This window comes from Bos indicus, chromosome 11 (genome assembly GCF_029378745.1).
Source record: "Bos indicus isolate NIAB-ARS_2022 breed Sahiwal x Tharparkar chromosome 11, NIAB-ARS_B.indTharparkar_mat_pri_1.0, whole genome shotgun sequence".
NCBI lineage: Eukaryota > Metazoa > Chordata > Mammalia > Artiodactyla > Bovidae > Bos > Bos indicus.
In genome coordinates, this window is record NC_091770.1 from 54,628,057 (window position 1) to 54,649,859 (window position 21,803).

A 21,803-nucleotide genomic window follows, 5' to 3' on the forward strand; every position below is an offset into this window, starting at 1 on the left:
CATGAGGTGGCCAAAGTACTGGAGTTTCAGCTTCAGCATCATTCCTTCCAAAGAAATCCCAGGGCTGATCTCCTTCAGAATGGACTGGTTGGATCTCCTTGTAGTCCAAGGGACTCTCAAGAGTCTTCTCCAACACCACAGTTCAAAAGCATCAATTCTTCGGTGCTCAGCTTTCTTCACAGTCCAACTCTCACATCCATACATGACCGATGGAAAAACCAAAGCCTTGACTAGACGGACCTTTGTTGGCAAAGTAATGTCTCTGCTTTTCAATATGCTGTCTAGGTTGGTCATAATACGTGTGTACACAATATGGCAAAAACTTCTGAGTCACCCAACATGCAAATTTCCAGCTGAGGTCAAACAGCACAATCTTCTGCTTTCTTATTTCAACTCTTATACTATAAACAAGTATCCTTTTTGCAGTCTGTTTAGTGCCACATTTTTCATTTTTGTCCTTTGTGTTATTTCTCTGCTTAAAATGGCTTCCAACTGTAGTGCTGAGGTGTTGTTTAGAATACCGAAATGCAAGAAGGTTATGTTGCACCTTTCAGAGAAAATGCATTAGATAAGCTTCTTTCAGGCATGAGTAATAGTGTGATTGGCTATCCCTGGTGGCCCAGATGGTAAAAATCTGCCTATAATGCAGGATACCTGGGTTCAATCCTTGGGTCAAGAATATTCCCTGGAGAAGGGCACAGCAACCCACTCTAGTATTCTTATCTGGAGAATCCCATGGACAGAGGAGCAACAGGGGTTGCAAAGAGTTGGACACGACTGAGTGACTACACTGTCTTTCTTTCTTTTTCATTCTTTTGGCTGTGAGTTCAATGTATATGTATCAACAATATGCATTAAATAAAATGTGTTTAAACAAAAACACACATTAAACAAGCTAATATATTGATCAGTTGATGAAGATGTGACCAGAGGCTCACAGGAACCCAACCTTGAATTTCTCCTAGGAGCAATGATTCCGTATTCCTTAATTCAGAATTCACTGAAGGCAACTACCACAAATAACAAAAATCAAATAAATTCTGGTGAGCCATATTTGCCTATTCATTTTTTAAACTACTCTGTTAAGGTAATCAGAAAATTCCTATGTAGCTAATAGATCACCAAGGACAAGCCTTAGCAAGAAGCAAACAAAAAAAGTTGTATGAAAGAGAAGCAGAGTTGATCTGCTCCCAAAGGAAAGTAAGAGCCTTAAAGGTGAGGTTGAAATACCGGAAGGACAAGCTTTGTTTGCTTCAGAGGGTTGCCTTGAGCTGGCCTGGAGCACCTACATACTAACATCACCATTAAATATGTATTGATTGCTGAAAGGCAAGGTGATAGGGAATCTGACCTTTCAAGGTCCTTTCTGCATTTATTTTTTGGAAAATAATTCTTATTTTTCCAAAGCATAACCAACACTTTGAGAGAGAAGAAGGCATGGCCAGTTTAGCTGGAAAAGAGCTCCACTTGTCTTACTGTCTTTCGCTCGACTCAGTGCAATGATATTTTAAAGCAGACTTAACTATCATACATAGAAAGCAAACCAAGAATTTAAGTATGAAATGAAGCCATTTTGGTGCTGAAAGGAGAAAGACTTTTAAAATAACAATTTGTACATACCATACATTTCTCCCTTCCTGTTTTAAGTGATGTGAAATCCATCCGATCAAATCACTTGAAATGTCAAGATAGAGGAATGACACTTTATGTAACAAAGATATGGCATTTTTACCTAAATTATGTTTTTTTACAGCTCATGAATGAATAAGTGAATGATGGCTATAAACTTGCTCAGCCTCCCAGATGAATAGTTGTCACAAAAATGTGAAGGCTAACAAAGCAGAAAAATGGCAAAAAAAGGGAATATGTCTTGAGAATTACAGTGGAATTTAGTGCCAAATGCTTTGAAAACATAATTCTCATGGTCTATTATTTCACAAGTTAGTATATAATGGGAAAAATACAGGTTTAAAAGCCTATTTTTCCTTTGTCCTCTAATTCTCATACTTTTCCCTCTGTCACCTTCCTATCTCCAGAGGTATCTGTTTCTTTTGCTCCCTAACATACATTGTATTTTTTTTTATATTTACTTTTATTTATTTATTTATTGGCTGTGCTGGGTCTTAATTGCAGCATGGGGAATCTAGTTCTCTAACCAGGGGTTAAACTCGGGGTCTTCTGCATTGGGAGCCTAGAGTCTTAGCCACTGGACCACCAGGGAAGTCCATCACACATAGTATTAAGCACTGTGCCAAATAATGCATCACTATGAAGGGAAAAAAAATACAGCTTCTGCTTTCCAAAAGTTCAGCCTAAAGAAGGTTGCTGCTGTCATTTGGTGGTTAATTTGTGTCCAACTCTTGTGACACCATGGACTGTAGCCCACCAGACCCCTCTGTCCATGGGCTCTCCCGGGCAAAATACTGGACTGGGTTGCCGTTTTCCTTCTTCAGTGGCTAAGTCGTGTCCAACTCTTTTGTGACCCCGTGGAGTGCAGCTCAACAGGCTTCTCTGTCCATGGGATCTCCCAGACAAAAACACTGGAGTAGGTTGCCATTTCCTTCTCCAGGGGGTCTTCCCAACCCAGGGATCAAACCCATGTCTCCTGCCAGTGCAGGTGGATTCTTTACCACTGAGCCACCAGGGAAGCCCCTAAAAAAAGTAATAGACCTCAAAAATATATATATAGTGTAAAGATTATGATCACAGCAGAAAGATTTACAGGTAGTTAAAGAAAAGAATCAGTATTTTTGAGGGAGAAAATTTAGGGAAAGAAGATTTGAGCCAGGTCTTGAAAGGTAGTAAGAGTTTGACAGATCTAAAATAGGAAAGTTGGAAGAACAGGAAATACGTCTGACCATCTTGTCCAAAATTGAATTCCACATTGTTATATACATTTAGTACTGTCTGATACAACTTATATGATTCTCTGAACACTTTGAATTAATCATGGAATTATTTAACATGGAAAATCAAGTTGCTTAAAGATGAGAAGATAAGAATATGCTATGGTTGCTCCCCAGCAAAGAAGCTAGCTGAATGTTTCAGGAGAATCATTAACGTCCATAAAGATGGAAGAGAGACTTTTTCTGGTGATGCTCTACTCTGCCTGTTCAGATCACCTTGGAAGCATCATGCTGTGTCCTGGGTACCACAGTCAAAGAGGATATACATAGGTTTAATGACTTCATGATTTCGAAGATACCCAAATTTGGAGGAGAATTAATGCCATACATGAACTCTTTAAAGAACTAAGTGTGTATTGTCCAGAGAGACCAATAAATCACAGATACTTCTTGAAGTACTGAAAGACTGCATACAGAAAATAAGTTGATTTAAAATAGATTGTTACTGTTTTGCTGTGTTTGAGGGGATGTTGGTTTAGATGCTCAGTGGTCACCCCGAGAGAAAGTTTTTCAAGATGCACTCAGCGATTAACTTATAGTTCATTGAACAGCTCCAGAGACAACAATGAAGGTTGAGGATGGAGATGTAGTCTAGGGCTGCCTCATCCAAAATGGTGGCCGCAGATACACGGAGCTACTGAGAATTTTAAATGAAGCTGGTGCCACGTGTTGAAATGCTACCTTTGGATATTGATTGAAGTAAATAAAATATGTTCTTAAAACTAATTTCATCTGTTTTTTTTTTCCTTATCAACATAACTACTAAAAATTGAAATTGTACATGTGGCTTATATATATTTCCATAGGATAGCAAGATGAGCACTGCAGACTCATCATCTCTGCCTCAGTCCTAATAGCCACAAACATATCCGTGTCATCAACCTAAGTTTATTTTATAAAAGAGTTCTATGGCTAAGAAAAGCATTTGAAACCTGCTATACTTAACTGTCAATAAGGCAAGGAGAAAAAGTTCTCAACTTATGATGGAATATTACACAGCTGTTAAATAGAATAAGGTAAGCTATTGTCTTCACAGAGATAGACAAAGGCACACTGTGGGCAAACAAAGCAAGTTATAAGTAACTCTTAACTGAGTTTTGAAATCTGTTATATTATGCTTTCTCGTGTGTGTCTAATCATTTAGGCAATGGTTTGGAAGACTCACAGCTACACAGATCAGAAGATTGAGGGATGGGAAGATAGTAGGAAAGGTGATAGGAGAGGTTTGCTGAAAGATTATTTAGCCTAATGACCTGTTACAAGAAGAATGTAGCTATCTATCACTTTATTGCATTATCATTATTATTATCATTATCATGATCACTAACACTACTAAGCTGGGTGATCTTCATTTTCTTCCACCACATGGCTTTCTGATTATAATGGGAAATGGTGTTAGCAAAGGGGAATGGCAAGGGCACCCCTAAGTGGGTATCAAATTAAGGTAATAATGTGTGGAAGAAGCAAGCAGGACATCACCCTTCAGGGCATTCAGTGCTGATCTAGACTTGTTGGGATCACTAATCCCTTTATAAGTAAAAAGTCCCCCTTGTCTGACCAAATGAGGAGCTAAACAGCTTACTACATTAAACTAAATAATCAAGAAAAATTTACAAAGAGTAAATTCTTTGGGGACCCTACTGGACACTGCAATCAGCTCCAAGCTACAGAGACCTCACATACCCTGATCATCAGCACAGCCTTTCTGATGTCCCGAACGCCGTCATACACCAGGCGAGAGGCATCGATGAATTCATTCTCCTCAAATGGCTGAGGGACGTTGGCACTCAGGGCTTCAATGGCAACCTCCACTTGTTCAGCAAAGCGTGGCATCACTGGTGTAAACAAAGTGAAAAGCAGTGGATTAGGCAGTCTTTCTTTCATGCTTCCTTGTTTCTCTTAGGGAAGGTGGCAGGCTTTGGGCATTCCAACATTCAAATGGAGCCTGGTGTCCACCTGTCCAGTAGGGGATAGACCCAATTTAGTGATCTTTGTGCCACTTACCTTCAGCAGGGGGAGGAAATCATTACTCCATGAAAGGTGATGGATGGTCTGCAACAGAGCAACTTTATGAAACCTGCCCAAGTTAGTGTGGTATACTGTATGTGAGTCCAGTTTCATGTTATCATAAGCTGAGTTTCTACTACAAACAAAGCTAGTGGAGGTGATGGAATTCCAGTGGAGCTACTTCAAATCCTGAAAGATGATGCTGTGAAAGTGCTACACTCAATATGCCAGCAAATTTGGAAAACTCAGCAATGGCCACAGGACTGGAAAAGGTCAGTTTTCATTCAAATCCCAAAGAAAGGCAATGCCAAAGAATGCTCAAACTACCACACAGTTGCACTCATCTCACACACTAGTAAAGTAATACTCAAAACTCTCCAAGCCAGGCTTCAGCAATACGTGAACTGTGAACTTCCAGATGTTCAAGCTGGTTTTAGAAAAGGCAGAGGACCCAGAGATCAAATTGCCAACATCTGCTGGATCATCGCAAAAGCAAGAGAGTTCCAGAAAAACATCTATTTCTACTTTATTGACTATGCCAAAGCCTTTGACTGTGTGGATCACAACAAACTGCGGAAAATTCTGAAAGAGATGGGAATACCAGACCACCTGACCTGCCTCTTGAGAAACCTGTATGCAGCTCAGGAAGCAACAGTTCGAACTGGATACGGAACAACAGACTGGTTCCAAATGGGAAAAGGAGTACGTCAAGGCTGTATATTGTCACCCTGCTTATTTAACTTATATGCAGAGTACATCATGAGAAATGTTGGGCTGGAAGAAGCATAATCTGGAACCAAGATTGCTGGGAGAAATATCAATAACCTCAGATATGCAGATGACACCATCCTTTTGGCAGAAAGTGAAGAGGAACTAAAGAGCCTCTTGATGAAAGTGAAAGAGGAGAGTGGAAAAGTTGACTTAAAGCTCAACATTCAGAAAACTAAGATCATGGCATCTGGTCCCATCACTTCATGGCAAATAGATGGGGAAACAATGGAAACAGTGTCAGACTTTATTTTTTTGGGCTCCAAAATCACTGCAGATGGTGATTGCAGCCATGAAATTAAAAGACACTTACTCCTTGGAAGGAAAGTTATGACCAACCTAGATAGCATATTGAAAAGCAGAGACTTTACTTTGCCAACAAAGGTCCGTCTAGTCAAGGCTATGGTTTTTCCAGTGGTCATGTATGGATGTGAGAGTTGTAATGTCAAGAAAGATGAGCACCGAAGAATTGATGCTTTTGAACTGTGGTGCTGGAGAAGACTCTTGAGAGTCCCTTGGACTGCAAGGAGATCCAACCAGTTCATCCTAAAGGAGATCAGCCCATCCTCAAGATCAGCCCTGGGTGTTTTTTGGAAGGAATGATGCTAAAGCTGAAACTCCAGTACTTTGGCCACCTCATGCGAAGAGTTGACTCATTGGAAAAGACTCTGATGCTGGGAGGGATTGGGGGCAGGAGGAAAAGGGGACGACAGAGGATGAGATGGCGGGATGGCACCACCGACTCGATGGATGTGAGTTTGAGTGAACTCCGGGAGATGGTGATGGACAGGGAGGCCTGGCGTGCTGCGATTCATGGGTTCACAAAGAGTCGGACACAACTGAGTGACTGAACTGAACTGAACTGCAGCTGAGTTTCACTTCTGCTAACTCCTAACTGTGAAACCTTGACCATGCTTTCTTGCTGCTGCTGCTTTTACTCGCTAAGTCATGTCCGACTCTTTGTGACTCTATGGCCTATAGCCCACCAGGCTCTTCTGTCTATGGGATTTCCCAGGCAAGAATACTGGAATGGGTTGCCATTTCCTTCCTTATGAGAGGGTAACAGGCAGGAAGGCCAGGGGTCTCCAAATAGAGGAAATAGCCTGCAAGTGTCAGACATTTTTATCTCTCTTAAGCGGCAGGAGGAAACAAACTAGCAATATTTTTTCCTTCTCTATACAAATTTAAAGGGAGGTTTCTCTTAAAATACTGTGTTGCCATAATGACACCCGGTTTCGCCTGAAGTTAGCTATTCTCGAGTCTAGAGATAACCAATGCCTTTTTCTTATGGAAATGTTTGTCTTAAGCTATGCTAATGTACTATGCCTTTACCCCAAACTCTGTCTCCAAGTCGGTTCCGCCTCTTGGCCCAGAACCTACTTGACAAACCAGTATGGATATTGTTCCCCTAATCTATGTAAATGAAACTATTTGTATGGTGGTCTGCCCTTCTTCAAGATTCAAGTTAATCATTTTATGGCCCAAGATAAACCATTTGGTGCCGAGATTATCCCAAAATGCATCTTATGGGTGAGGGGCCTGGTGCCATTCTGAATTTTAAGACATTCCTTTCTTTCATTAACAGACTGCTAGTGACTATATAACATCCAGCTAAACACTAGCAGGGGGGTACTCTTTCTGCCCCCTTCTGATGCCTATGTCAGAAGCTTTCTCTATCTTCTTTATACTTTAATAAAACTTTATTACACAAAAGCTCTGAGCGATCAAGCCTCGTCTCGCCCCGGATTGAATTCTTCTCCTCCGGGGGCCAAGAATCCTGGTGTATTCGTGTGATTCAACAACAACCTTTCACTTACACAGGAATCGAACACTCCTCTCCTGCTTGGCAGGTGGATTCTTTACTACCGAGGTACCTAGAAAACCTACCATCTTTTCTTAAACCTTGTAAATCTGTTTCTTTGTCTATAAAATATAATAGTAATGCATACAAATGCACTGGATGGCATCTGTCCTTAAAAAGCCTCAATAAATATGCAACTAATATCAGACACTACAGTCACAGCTGGTTGAGTAGCAGACTTAGTCTACATCATTGCATAGTAAAATATGAACAAAATGATCCAATCCATTCCACTTCTTTCTGGAATGCAGGTCTTGAGACTTTGAAGGTGGGGAAACGGCTGTGGAGGGAGACTTGTGGAAAGACTGTCTAAGAGAGGAGAGAGAAATCCCAGAATATTCCGTCAGAAAGATTACAGAAAGAGACCGATGGACTCAAAACCAAATTTGATTCTGTTCCATTTTACCAGGACTTTGTTGATATGCCAGAGGATACATATGAACATTTTAAAATGCAGGCACCTCTTTCCTGAAATGAGGACACCTGCATACAGACTGGAAGTTTGTAGAAAGTACACTTAGTGGCTACTTAAGAAATGCTTATTCACTGATTCTTGAAAATTATAACTCAATTTTTTCAATTGTTATCTTGTAAAAATCAATTCACATGGCAAATGAAAGCCAGAAGCACAATTTATTTTATTTACAAGGACAATAAAGTAGAAACGCCATTCATCTCTTTCCATTTCTGGACTCTCATGCCTGGTTCATCATGATACTCATTTTCATTCTCAGTTTAGTTCAGTCGCTCAGTCGTGTCCGACTCTTTGCAACCCCATGAACCACAGCACGCCAGGCCTCCCTGTCCATCACCAACTCCTGGAGTCCACCCAAACCTATGTCCATTGTGTCAGTGATGCCATCCAACCATTTTCATCCTCAGTGGATATTTTAACATCCCTTTTAATCCCTAGCATGAGAAACTCTGCTAGATTACTCTCAAGGGTCAGAGTAGTCAAGATAAAACACTCCTTAAAAATTGTATTTCTACTAGGAAAAGTCAAACATTATTTTTAAAAGAAGAGTGTTAGAAGAAAACAGAGTAACCACTCTTTCAATAGAAATTATCAAAACCAAAGCATTGCAAAGGGTAAATTTCCTCTGTGAGTAAATTACTATCGTTGGTTCTCTATACTAATTCGAATTTTTCACTTGGGCCTTTGAACTGCTTTTATATGAAAGGAACTGAGAGATATTGACCTGGATTGCTGCAAAATATGATTCAAATAAAAATATATTTCTAAAAACTACCACATTAAGCTAAAACCATTTCAGTTATCCATTTGTGTTGGGAATTAACTGTTTTACATGATTAACTAATCTAGATCATTGAGACTGACCTTCTTAAGCATGAAAACATTTTTGTATGTATCTATCATTTTCATATGAGTGTCTTCCTTAAAGTTAAAAATTCCTTTCTTTTCTTAAACCAAATTTTAAATAATATTAATCCCATTTGATATCAAAGCTGCCATCATGGCCATCAACAATTTTACAGATGTGTATGATAGCATCAGTAGAATTTATATGCACAAATCTTTGTCCTTTTTTTTATAACTGATCAATGATTGGTATTCCTACATCTACTTAAGATAAATACTCTTACAAATCAATAAGACAAAAATTAAAAATAGATAAGAGATTAGAAAAGGTGCTTCACAGAAAGGAAATCCCATATTATTGATAAACAGCTAAGATACTTGACTTCACTGATAATTGGAAAAATTACAATGTAAACAATGAGATATTTCATACTTGTTGGTGGATGGGAAAACAAATTAAGGCTTACAATATACATCTTACTGAGCATGTGAAAAAAAGTGTACTCTTCTACATAGATGGAGAAAAAAATGGCATATGCTTTGTCAAAATCTAGTAAAATGAAACTTTCTAGTCCTAACCAGTAAATTAGAACATCAGCTAGAGCATGGCCAAATACTGACTTCTGGGATGATACTGATTACGAGACTGTTTACATTGGGAGTACAGGAATTTCCTGTGTTTCTACAGTTAGAGCTGTCTTTTGTTAGGTTTAATATTCCAAGAGTTAATAATAACAAGAGTATTATTAAACCTGCAAATAATAAGTGCTTTAAAGGATCAGATATTGCCAAATGTTAATATTTGTTATACCTTGGAGTACAAGTTGGGTGTAAGTTTTATGAGTCTCTGTTAGTTTGGTATATTTGAATCTTCTCAAATTTCAAATATTTAAAAAGAGATCAATATATTACCCAGAAAGCTGTATCTCTCCTTATAGAATAAGGCTCTGAAAAAAATTAAGTTCTAGTTCATGGACCAGAACATAGTAGAAATTGATTTGATCCACAGTACTAAGTGAGGAAATCCCTCAGAAACTGTGACTGTGATCACATGCTTAATATTCCACCTTAAAACCTGCCATCTGGAAACCTGAGTCTAGCAGTCCCCATCCCCTCCACTCTCTGGAGGAAAACCTTTGATTTAAGTCTAAAAGGAAGAGCGGAGTTGTATTGCTTTGTTTTGTCTGTTCAAGATCATCTTGAGGAGAGCTGGGGAGGAGAAAAATGCAGGCGGTCACAGGTTCTCTTTCTCCACATGCCTCTAGCTCTAATTCTCTCAAGTGAGAGAGAAGAAAGCTAAACTCTGTGTGTACTCAGTCACTTCAGTCGTGTCTGACTCTTTGCGACCCCATGGACTGTAGCCCGCCAGGCTTCTCTGTCCTTGGGATTCTCCAGGCAAGAATACTGGAGTGGATTGCCTGCTCTCCTCTAGGGAATCTTCCCAGTCCAAATATTGAATTTGTGTCTCTTATGTCCTATGAATTGCAGGCAGATTCTTTACTGCTGAACCACCAGGGAAACCCCAAGCTAAACTCTAATGGACCATTTTCATAAGGGACACTCTGGGGCCCAAAACATCACCTGTACTGCTTGGGAACCCAAGCAGGTTTGGAGAAGGGTATTCTGTTTGCTCCAGCATGGAGTGCAGAATCCCACTTGTTAGATTTAGGAGTTAGAGTTTTTGCAGGAACAACAAGGTTGTGGATGTGGCATTGTCAGAAGAGGCAGAAACAAGAGACTGCAACAGAAAATACCATCCATGTTCCAAGGAGGAAAAAAAAAAATGGTGGAGGAACAGATGTGAAAGTTTTACTTTTCCAAAGAGGTGCTCAAAGGGAAATTTAGCATTAATATTCCAGTGACTTATTACACTGCTCAAGCTGGTATAACCTAGAGCTTGAACTGATTCCATTTGATATTTATATATTATAAGAGACAAGACATCTATTTCTCTTACTACAATCAGCATTTTTAGGGTCTGATTCTTAAGAAAATTTTGCTCCATGCTCTGTTGCTAAGTGTATTCACTTATTTATTTAGGGCTTGGTCAACTGCTACCACACTTTAACCAACATACCTTTGCTCTCCACACTGCTGTTCTATTTTCTGTTTAAGTTTTATCCTCTTTTGTATTTGAAGTGATAAGACAGACAAACAAAAGTTTACAGGACAGTTTGGATTCCTGGGTGGCTCAGTGGCAAAGAATCCACCTGCCAATGCAGAAGACACAGTAGACTCAGGTTTGATTCCTGGATTGCAAAAATCTCCTGGAGGTCCAGGGAGGGCCTGGCAATGCACTCCAGTATTCTTGCCTGGAGAATCCCATGGACAGAGGAGCCTGGTGGGCTACAGTACACAGAGTAACAAACAGTCAGACATGACAAGTGACTAAGCATACACGTACACACCAGTATTCTTGCCTGGAAAATCCCATGAATAGGGGAACCCGGCAGGTTGCAGTCCACAGGGTTGCAAAGAGTCAGATATGACTTAGCGACTGAATACACACACATGATCCATCATGACAAACCGCAGATTTTACTTTAACTATGAATTCTTCCAGCACTTTAATAGGGTCTGAAACATGAAATACTCTCAAAGTAATACTGCAATAGAAAAAGCCTGAAAGTACTTCCAATATGACGCTAATTCTGCTTCCCACTAAATAGGACAAAACACAGCACTGCCTTTGTGAGTCACATATTCTCTATTAACAGAATTTCTGATATGGGATTATATAAATAGAAGCTTCTTTCTAATTTCTGAATTACATCCAAAAGTGTAGACACCACATTATGAATTGTGAATTACTCCTTAATAGCTCATGTCCTAAAAGGGTGATCAAAGTTGGAAATAAACTCTTAAATTCTCCCTGTACTTTTGCATGCAGAGTGCACACTAGGCCACAGAATAACATTCCAGAAGTAATGAAATCAGAGTTAAGTATGGATATAAAAATCAAGGTCACCTTGTTCTGGTGTCGATGGAGATCCTAAACCAGAGGTGAGGAAGATCTAGACTCAGTCCTCCTGAGAGACTTCAGCTGTGAAGTTTCAGAGCACAGGGTGAGTCAATAAAATGAACGAAAAGTTGTACTAAAGATGCAAATAGGATTGCTGACAATCATAAGAGCCAATCCAAGGTAAACCGGAGGAAGTGGAAATGAATGGCCAATCCAAGCAACTAGCTCTGAGAAACTACCCAAAATTTCCACGCCTTGCTTTAAATCTTCCAATCACTCCCTTTACTATAAAAGGGATAATAAAACCTCTTTATCAAGATATAAACACAAGCATCTTACACCTGCCTATAATTCTTATCTGCCTCTGTCTTCCCACCTATTCCTACCTATATTCAAACGTTTCAATTAGATTGAATTACTTCTATGTCTTCAAATATGACAGAGACATACCATGTCATACCAACATGTCCATGATCAATGGACTAAATGGACTTTCATACTAAAATATACTTCTCTCTCTGGCCCTGGTCAATACTTCCTCAATCTTCAATACCCAGATTAGAATCAACTGCCATTGTTAAGGATTCCTTAATTCCAAGACACTCCAAAGTTGGCAGTTCTCTATAATTTTATAGCCTCTTAATTATTCCTGCACTAATATAGTACTTGATACAATCCAATAGGATTGTTTACTGCACTCTACATCTGTATGTCAACTTCAGGGAGTCACTTTTAGGCAGAGGCCATATCTTCCTCATTCATTGCATCTCAAGCTTATATTATACTTCTAGTATAGCTCATCAATTCAGATGGAAGAAGGATGGGAAGTGAAAGAATGGGACACAGGAAGGAAACTGTTTGTCATTGAATATTTCAGGGACAAAATGAGCAGTATCACATTCCACATATTAAGTTTCTCTCTGCCCATCACTTCCTATTAATTCAGTGATTTTATTAAAACATTTCATAAGGTATTGTTGTTGTTCAATAGCTAAGTAGTATATGACTCTTTGTGACCCCATGGACTGCATGCCAGGCTTCTCTGTCTTTCACTGTCTCCTGGAGTTTGATCTAATTCATGTCCATTGAGTCGGTGATGTTATCTAACCATCTCATCCTCTGCCGCCCCTTTCTCCTTTTGCCTTCAAACTTTCCCAGCATCAAGGTTCAAATGAGTCAGCTCTTCGTATCAGGTAGCCAGTGTAATGAAGCTTCAGCTTTAGTCCTTCCAATGGATATTCAGGGTTGATTTCCTTTAGCATTGAATGGTTTGATTTCCTTGCAGTCCAAGGGACTCTCAAGAGTCTTCACCAGCACCACAATTTGAAAGCATCAGTTCTTCAGTGCTCAGTCTTCCTAATGGTCCAACTGTCACATCTATACATGACTACTAGACAAACCACAGCTTTGAGTATACAGACTTCTGTTGGCAAACACATGTTTCTACTTTTTAATACACTGTCTAGGTTTCTAAACGTAGAAACCTAGACATTTCTAGACATGTCTCTCGTAGGTTTGCTTCCAAGGAGTAAGTGTCTTTTCATTTCATGGCTTCAGTCACTATCTGTAGTGATTCTAGAACCAAGGAAAAGAAAATCTGTCACTGCTTTCACTTTTTCCCCTTCTACTTGCCATGAAGTAATGGAACCAGATGCCATCATCTTAGATTTTTTTTTAAATTTAATTTAATTTTTATTTATTTTTTTCTTTTTTCTTTTTAATTTTATTTTATTTTTAAACTTTACAATATTGTATTAGTTTTGCCAAATATCAAAATGAATCTGCCACAGGTATACATGTGTTCCCCATCCTGAACCCTCCTCCCTCCTCATACCATATCTCTGGGTCGTCCTAGTGCACCAGCCCCAAGCATCCAGTATCGTGCATCAATCCTGGACTGGTGACTCATTTCATATATGATATTATACGTATTTCAAAGCCATTCTCCCAAATCATCCCACCCTCTCCCTCTCCCACAGAGTCCAAAAGACTGTTCTATACATCTGTGTCTCTTTTGCTGTCTCATATACAGGGTTATTGTTACCATCTTTCTAAATTCCATATATATGCGTTAGTATACTGTATTGGTGTTTTTCTTTCTGGCTTACTTCACTCTGTATAATAGGCTCCAGTTTCATCCACCTCATTAGAACTGATTCAAATGTATTCTTTTTAATGGCTGAGTAATACTCCATTGTGTATATGTACCACTGCTTTCTTATCCATTCATCTGCTGATGGGCATCTAGGTTGCTTCCATGTCCTGGCTATTATAAACAGTGCTGCGATGAACATGGGGGTACACGTGTCTCTTTCAATTCTGGTTTCCTCAGTGTGTATGCCCAGCAGTGGGATTGCTGGGTCGTAAGGCAGTTCTATTTCCAGTTTTTTAAGGAATGTCCACACTGTTCTCCATAGTGGCTATACTAGTTTGCATTTCCACCAACAGTGTAAGAGGGTTCCCTTTTCTCCACACCCTCTCCAGCATGTATTGCTTGTAGACTTTTGGATTGCAGCCATTCTGACTGGCGTGAAATGGTACCTCATAGTGGTTTTGATTTGTATTTCTCTAATAATGAGTGATGTTGAGCATTTTTTCATGTGTTTGTTAGCCATCTGTATGTCTTCTTTGGAGAAATGTCTATTTAGTTTTTTGGCCCATTTTTTTGATTGGGTCATTTATTTTTCTGGAATCGAGCTGTAGGAGTTGCTTGTATATTTTTGAGATTAGTTGTTTGTCAGTTGCTTCATTTGCCATTATTTTCTCCCATTCTGAAGGCTAGCTTTTCACCTTGCTTATAGTTTCCTTTGATGTGCAGAAGCTTTTAAGTTTAATTAGGTCCCATTTGTTTATTTTTGCTTTTATTTGCAATATTCTGGGAGGTGGGTCATAGAGGATCCTGCTGTGATATATATCAGAGAGTGTTTTGCCTATGTTCTCCTCTAGGAGTTTTATAGTTTCTGGTCTTACGTTTAGATCTTTAATCCACTTTGAGTTTATTTTTGTGTATGGTGTTAGAAAGTGTTCTAGTTTCATTCTTTTACAAGTGGTTGACCAGTTTTCCCAGCACCACTTGTTGAAGAGATTGTCTTTAACCCATTGTATATTCTTGCCTCCTTTGTCAAAGATAAGGTGTCCGTATGTGTGTGGATTTATCTCTGGGCTTTCTATTTTGTTCCATTGATCTATATTTCTGTCTTTGTGCCAGTACCATACTGTCTTGATAACTGTGGCTTTGTAGTAGAGCCTGAAGTCAGGTAGGTTGATTCCTCCAGTTCCATTCTTCTTTCTCAAGATAGCTTTGGCTATTCGAGGTTTTTTGTATTTCCATACAAATTGTGAAATTATTTGTTCTAGCTCTGTGAAGAATATGTTGGTAGCTTGATCAGATCAGATCAGATCAGATCAGTCGCTCAGTCATGTCTGACTCTTTGCAACCCCATGAATTGCAGCATACCAGGCCTCCCTGTCCATCACCAACTCCCGGAGTTCACTCAGACTCACGTCCATCGAGTCAGTGATGCCATCCAGCCATCTCATCCTCTGTCATCCCCTTCTCCTCCTGCCCCCAATCCCTCCCAGCATCAGAGTCTTTTCCAATGAGTCAACTCTTCGCATGAGGTGGCCAAAGTACTGGACTTTCAGCTTTAGCATCATTCTTTCCAAAGAAATCCCCAGGGCTGATCTCCTTCAGAATGGACTGGTTGGTAGCTTGATAGGGATTGCATTGAATCTATAAATTGCTTTGGGTAGTATACTCATTTTCACTATATTGATTCTTCCAATCCATGAACATCTAATAGATGGAGAAATATACCATCTTAGACTTTTTAATGTTGAGTTTTAAGCCAGCTTATTCACACTCTTATTTTACCCTCACCAAGAGGCTCTTTAGTTCCTCTTCACTTTCTGCCATTAGAGTGGTAACATCTGCATATTTGAAATGTTGATATTTCTCCAAACAATCTTGATTCCACTTGTGCATCATCCAACCCAGCATTTTGCATGATGTACTCTGCACAGAAGATAAATGAGCAGGTTGACAATATTCAGTTGTGACATAGTCATTTCCTGATTTTTAACCGGTCAGTTGTTCCATGTCTGGTACTAACTGTTGCTTCTTAACCTGCATACAGGTTTCTCTGGAGGTAGGTAAGGTGGTCTGGTATTCCTATCTCTTTAAGAATTTTCCACAGTTTGTTGTGATCCCCACAATCAAAGGCTTTAGTGTAGTCAATGTGGAGAAGGAAATGGCAAACACTCCAGTATTCTTGGCTGGAGAATCCTATGGATGGAGGAGCCTGGTGGGCTGTGTCCATAGAGTTGCACAGAGCCCGACACAACTGAAGCGACTTAGCATGCATTGGAGAAGGAAATGGCAACCAACTCCAGTATTCTTGCCTGGAGAATCCCAGGGACAGAGGACCCTGGTGGGCTGCCACCTATGGGGTCACACAGTGTCAGACATGACTGAGGCGACTTAGCAGCAGCAGCAGAAGTGTAGTCAATGAAGTAGTAATAGATGTCTTTTCTGGAATTCCTTTGCTTTCTCAATAATTCAACAGATGTTGGCAATTTGCTCTCTGGTTCCTCTGCCTTTTCTAAATCCAGCTTTACATCTAGAATTCTCAGCTCATGAACTTCTGAAGTTCAGCTCGAAGGATTTTGAATATTACCTTGCTAGGATGTTAAATGAGCACAATTGTATGGTAGTTTGAATACTGTTTGGAATTACCCTTCTTTGGGATTGAAATGAAAACTGTTACTTTCCAGTCCTGGGGCCCCTGCTGAGTTTTCCAAATTTGCTGAAATATTGGGTGCAACAATTTAACAACATCATCTTTTAGGATTTTTAGATAGTTCCATTGGAATTCCATCACTTTCACTATCTTTGATCATAGCAATGCTTTCTAAGGCCCACTTGATTCCATGCTTCAGAATGTTTGGCTTTAGGTGAGTGACCACACTATAGTGGTTATCCATGTCAATAAGACCTTTTCTGTACAGTTTTTCTGTGTATTCTTGCCACCTCTTCTTAATCTCTTCTGCTTCTGTTAGGTCCTTGCTGTTTCTGTCCTTTATCTTGCCCATCTTGGCATGAAACAGTCCCTTGATCTCTCCAATTTCTTGAACAGATCTCTAGTCTTTCCAATTCTACTGTTTTCCTCTATTTCTTTGCAATATTCATTTAAGAAGGCTTTCTTATCTCTCTTTGCTATTCTCTGAAACTCTGAATTAAGTTGAGTATATCTTTCTCTTTTGCCCCTGCTTTTCACTTGTCTTCTTTCCTCAACTATTTGTAAAGGCTTCTCAGACAAACACTTTGCCTTCTTGCATTTCTTTTTCTTTAAGATGTTTTTAATTACTGCCTCCTGTACAATGTTACATGCAGAGTACATCATGAGAAACGCTGGGCTGCAAGAAGCACAAGCTGGAATCAAGATTTCTGGGAGAAATATCAATAACCTCAGATATGCAGATGACACCACCCTTATGACAGAAAGTGAAGAGGAACTAAAAAGCCTCTTGATGAAAGTGAAAGAGGAGAGTGAAAAAGTTGGCTTAAAGCTCAACATTCAGAAAACTAAGATCATGGCATCGGGTCCCATCACGTCATGAGAAATAGATGGGGAAACAGTGGAAACAGTGTCAGACTTTATTTTTGGGGGCTCCAAAATCACGGCAGATGGTGATTGCAGCCATGAAATTAAAAGACACTTACTCCTTGGAAGGGAAAGTTATGACCAACCTAGATAGCATATCGAAAAGCAGAGACATTGCTTTGCCAACAAAGGTCCATCTAGTCAAGGCTATGGTTTTTCCAGTGGTCATGTATGGATGTGAGAGTTGGATTGTGAAGAAAGCTGAGCACCGAAGAATTGATGCTTTTGAACTGTATTGTTGGAAAAGACTCTTGAGAGTCCCTTGGACTGCAAGGAGATCCAACCAGTCCATTCTGAAGGAGATCAGCCCTGGGATTTCTTTGGAAAGAATGATGCTGAAGCTGAAACTCTGGTACTTTGGCCACCTCATGTGAAGAGTTGACTAATCATTGGAAAAGACTCTGATGCTGGGAGGGATTGGGGGCAGGAGGAGAAGGGGACAACAGAGGATGAGATGGCTGGATCGCATCACCGACTTGATGGATGTGAGTTTGAGTGAACTCTGGGAGTTGGTGATGGACAGGGAGGCCTGGCGTGCTGCAATTCATGGGGTCGCAAAGAGTTGGACACGACTGAGCGACTGAACTGAACTAAACTGTACAATGTTACAAATCTCCATACATAGTTCGTTAGGCACTCTGTCTACCAGATCTAATCCCTTGAATCTATTCATCACCCCTACTCTGTAATCATAAAGAATTTGATTTAGGTCATACCTGAATGGCCTGGTGGTTTCCCCTACTTTCTTCAGTTTAAGCCTGAATTTTGCAATAAGATGCTCATGATCTGAGCCACCCAACTAAGCTGTGCTGATCTCCTGACCCAAAGAAACTATGAGATAGTAAATGCTTGTAATGTTAATCCATTAAGCTTTGGGGTGATGTGTTACACAGCAATAGTTAACTAATAGAATATGCTATGCCAGAGGTAGAAGTAACAGTAAAAATTGTCAGCGAGACATATTTATATTTCTGTTCACTTGCAGCAACTATGTTGGTTTAGGGTGCTGGTATATTTATGGCACCCAAGCAGGAGATTAACTGACTCTTGCTATATGATATTTATTTATTATTTATATAATAAAGTATATTTATTATTCAATTTGAGCCTCAGCTTACTCAAATGTAAAAAAGCTGGTCTTCAGGTTTTAGGTAAGGTTTTAAAAAAAAATCCATTCAACAAATTTTATATACAACATTACATGTAAAAACAAGTACTACTTAGCCACTGGAATAAAGTGGCAAATAAATATGATCTTGCCTTCAAGGAATGAAAAAGTGGGATGTATATAAGAATCTGACAATCATGCTAGGCACATAATATTCACAGTAAATGGTTCTTCACATCATGACCCTGTGTATCTACCCATCCATGCTCACTTTTCTTTGTTTACAGCAAGTGAAATTACCCAGTGCCTTTGGATAGAACTTGGAGGTACAACTACATGATTTATCACTAAAAAGTGGGTCTTGTGAGAGGGAGGTAAACTGAAAATAGCACAAAAATTTGTCCTCAAATCATGAAAATTGGAAAGTTGGTACAATTTACCCTGAAAAGTTTCCCTGCTTTTATACTTTTCTCTCTCCTTGGCAGGACTACATCATCCTTCTGATGGCTTTGCATTTTTAATAATGAATTTCCTATGAAATCTGCCTTCAGGACAAGATTTTATAAAATCACTCTTAGAATTTTCATTTTATCTTCATTGCCAAGAAAGTCAGTGTTAAACACTATATTCCATTATGACCTCACTCAGATTCATGAGGAAAGAAAATCTTTAAAACTTAAGAGACATTACCAAAAAGCTCATAACTAGAAAAAAAAAATCAAACCCAGCTTCCTTAGCTCAAATTAGATGCACTTTCTATAAAACCTGCACACTTAACGTAATATTCTTATGAAAGTGTTTTCCTTCTATCTCAAATGCATACTGTTATATATTAGCTGGTTGATTGGATTTGAATCTTGAGTAAAGTATCCTCAAATGTTTTTTTAAATGTGGAGGAGGAAGTATGGAAATAATATTTAAACACTCTCAAATCAAAGTATACTCTCTCTGAAGCAGTGATACATTAACTTTCACTGTACTTTCTCTTGGTAACTCTTAATCAAGCTAAAGGCAAAGGAGAAAAGGAAAGATATACCCATTTGAATGCAGAGTTCCAAAGACTAGCAAGGAGAGATAAGAAAACCTTCCTCAGTGATCAATGCAAAGAAATAGAGGAAAACAACAGAATGGGAAAGACTAGAGATCTCTTCAAGAAAATCAGAGATATCCAAGGGAACATTTCATACAAAGATGGACACAATAAAAGGCAGGAATGATATGGGCCTAACAGAAGCAGAAGATATTAAGAAGAGGTGGCAAGAATACACAGAAGAACTGTACAAGAAAGATCTTCATGACCCAGATAACCACGATGGTGTGATCACTCACCTAGAGCCAAATATCCTGGAATGTGAAGATGTCAAGTGGGCTTAGGAAGCATCACTATGAACAAAGCTAATAGAGGTGATGGAATTCCAGTGGAGCTATTTCAAATCCCGAAAGATGATGCTGTGAAAGTGCTGCACTCAATATGCCATCAAATTTGGAAAACTCAGCAGTGGCCACAGGACTGGAAAAGGTCAGTTTTCATTCCAATCCCAAAGAACGGTAATGCCAAAAAATGTTCAAACTACCACACAATTGCATTCATCTCACATGCTAGCAAAGTAAGGCTCAAAATTCTCCAAGTCAGGCTTCAACAGTATGTGAACCATGAACTTCCAGATGTTCAAGCTGGATTTAGAAAAAGCAGAGGAACTATTGATCAAATTGCCTAGAAAAAGCAAGAGAATTCCAGAAAAACATCTACTTCTGCTTTATTGATTACTCCAAAGCCTTTGACTGTGTAGATCACAATAAACTGTGGAAAATTCTAAAAGAGATGGTAATACCAGACCACCTTACCTGCCTTCTGAGAAATCTCTATGCAGGTCAAGAAGCAACAGTTAGAACTGGACATAAGACAACAGACTGGTTCCAAATTGGGAAAGGAATACGTCAAGGAATACGTCAAGGTATGTTGTCACCTTGCTTATTTAACTTATATGCAGAGTACATCATGTGAAATGCCAGTTTGGGTAAAGCACAAGCTGCAATCAAGATTGCCAGGAAAAATATCAATAACCTCAAATATGCAGATGACACCACCCTTATGGCAGAAAATGAAGAGGAACTAAGGGGCCTCTTGATGAAAGTAAAAGAGAGTGAAAAAGCTGGCTTAAAACTCAACATTTAGAAAGATGGTAACAATAACCCTGTGTACAAGACAGCAAAAGAGACACTGATGTATAGAACAGTCTTATGGACTCTGTGGGAGAGGGAGAGGGTGGGAAGATTTGGGAGAATGGCATTGAAACATGTAAAATATCATGTATGAAACGAGTTGCCAGTCCAGGTTCGATGCACGATACCGGATGCTTGGGGCTAGTGCACTGGGACGACCCAGAGGGATGGTATGGGGAGGGAGGAAGGAGGAGGGTTCAGGATGGGGAACACATGTATACCTGTGGCGGATTCATTTTGATATTTGGCAAAACTAATACAATTATGTAAAGTTTAAAAATAAAATAAAATTAAAAAAAATAAAAATAAAACTCAACATTCAAAAAATGAAGATCATGGTATCTGGTCCCATCACTTCGTGGCAAATAGATGGGAAAACAATGGAAACAGTGACAGACTTTCTTTTCTTGGGCTTCAAAATCACTACAGATACTGACTGCAGCCATGAAATTAAAAGACACTTGCTCCTTGGAAGAAAAGCTATAACCAACCTAGACAGCATATTAAAAGCCAGAGACATTACTTTGCCAACAAAGGTCCATCTAGTTAAAGCTATGGTTTTTCTAGTAGTCATGTATGGATGTGAGAGTTGGACTATAAAGAAAGCTGAGCACTGAAGAATTGATGCTTTTGAATTGTGATGTTGGAGAAGACTCTTGAGAGTCCATTAGACTGCAAGGAGATCCAACCAGTCCACCATAAAGGAAATCAGTCCTGAATATTCATTGGAAGGACTGATGCTGAAGCTGAAGCTCCAACACTTTGGCCACTTGATGTGAAGAACTGACTCCCTGGAAAAGACCCTGATGCTGAGAAAGATTGAAGGCAGGGGAAGAAGGGGATGACAGAGGATGAGGTGGTTTGATTGCATCACCAACTCAATGAGCATGAGTTTGAGCAAGCTCTGGGAGTTGGTGATGGACAGGGAAGCCTGGCTAATTGCAGTCCATGGGGTCACAAAGAGTCAGACAGGACTGAGTGACT

At 39.4% G+C, this 21,803-nt stretch overlaps 1 protein-coding gene across 4 annotated transcripts in view; it reads right to left on the reverse strand.

The window, feature by feature from the left end:
- The window catches only part of CTNNA2 (catenin alpha 2), a 1,365,089-nt gene that overhangs the window by 74,960 nt on the left and 1,268,326 nt on the right, over nt 1-21,803 (reverse strand). For all 4 annotated transcript variants that reach the window (XM_070798845.1, XM_070798847.1, XM_070798846.1 and 1 more), the window contains exon 13: nt 4,590-4,741. In XM_070798845.1, coding sequence (XP_070654946.1) covers nt 4,590-4,741 — 152 coding nt within the window. The remainder of the gene's footprint in view (nt 1-4,589; nt 4,742-21,803) is intronic.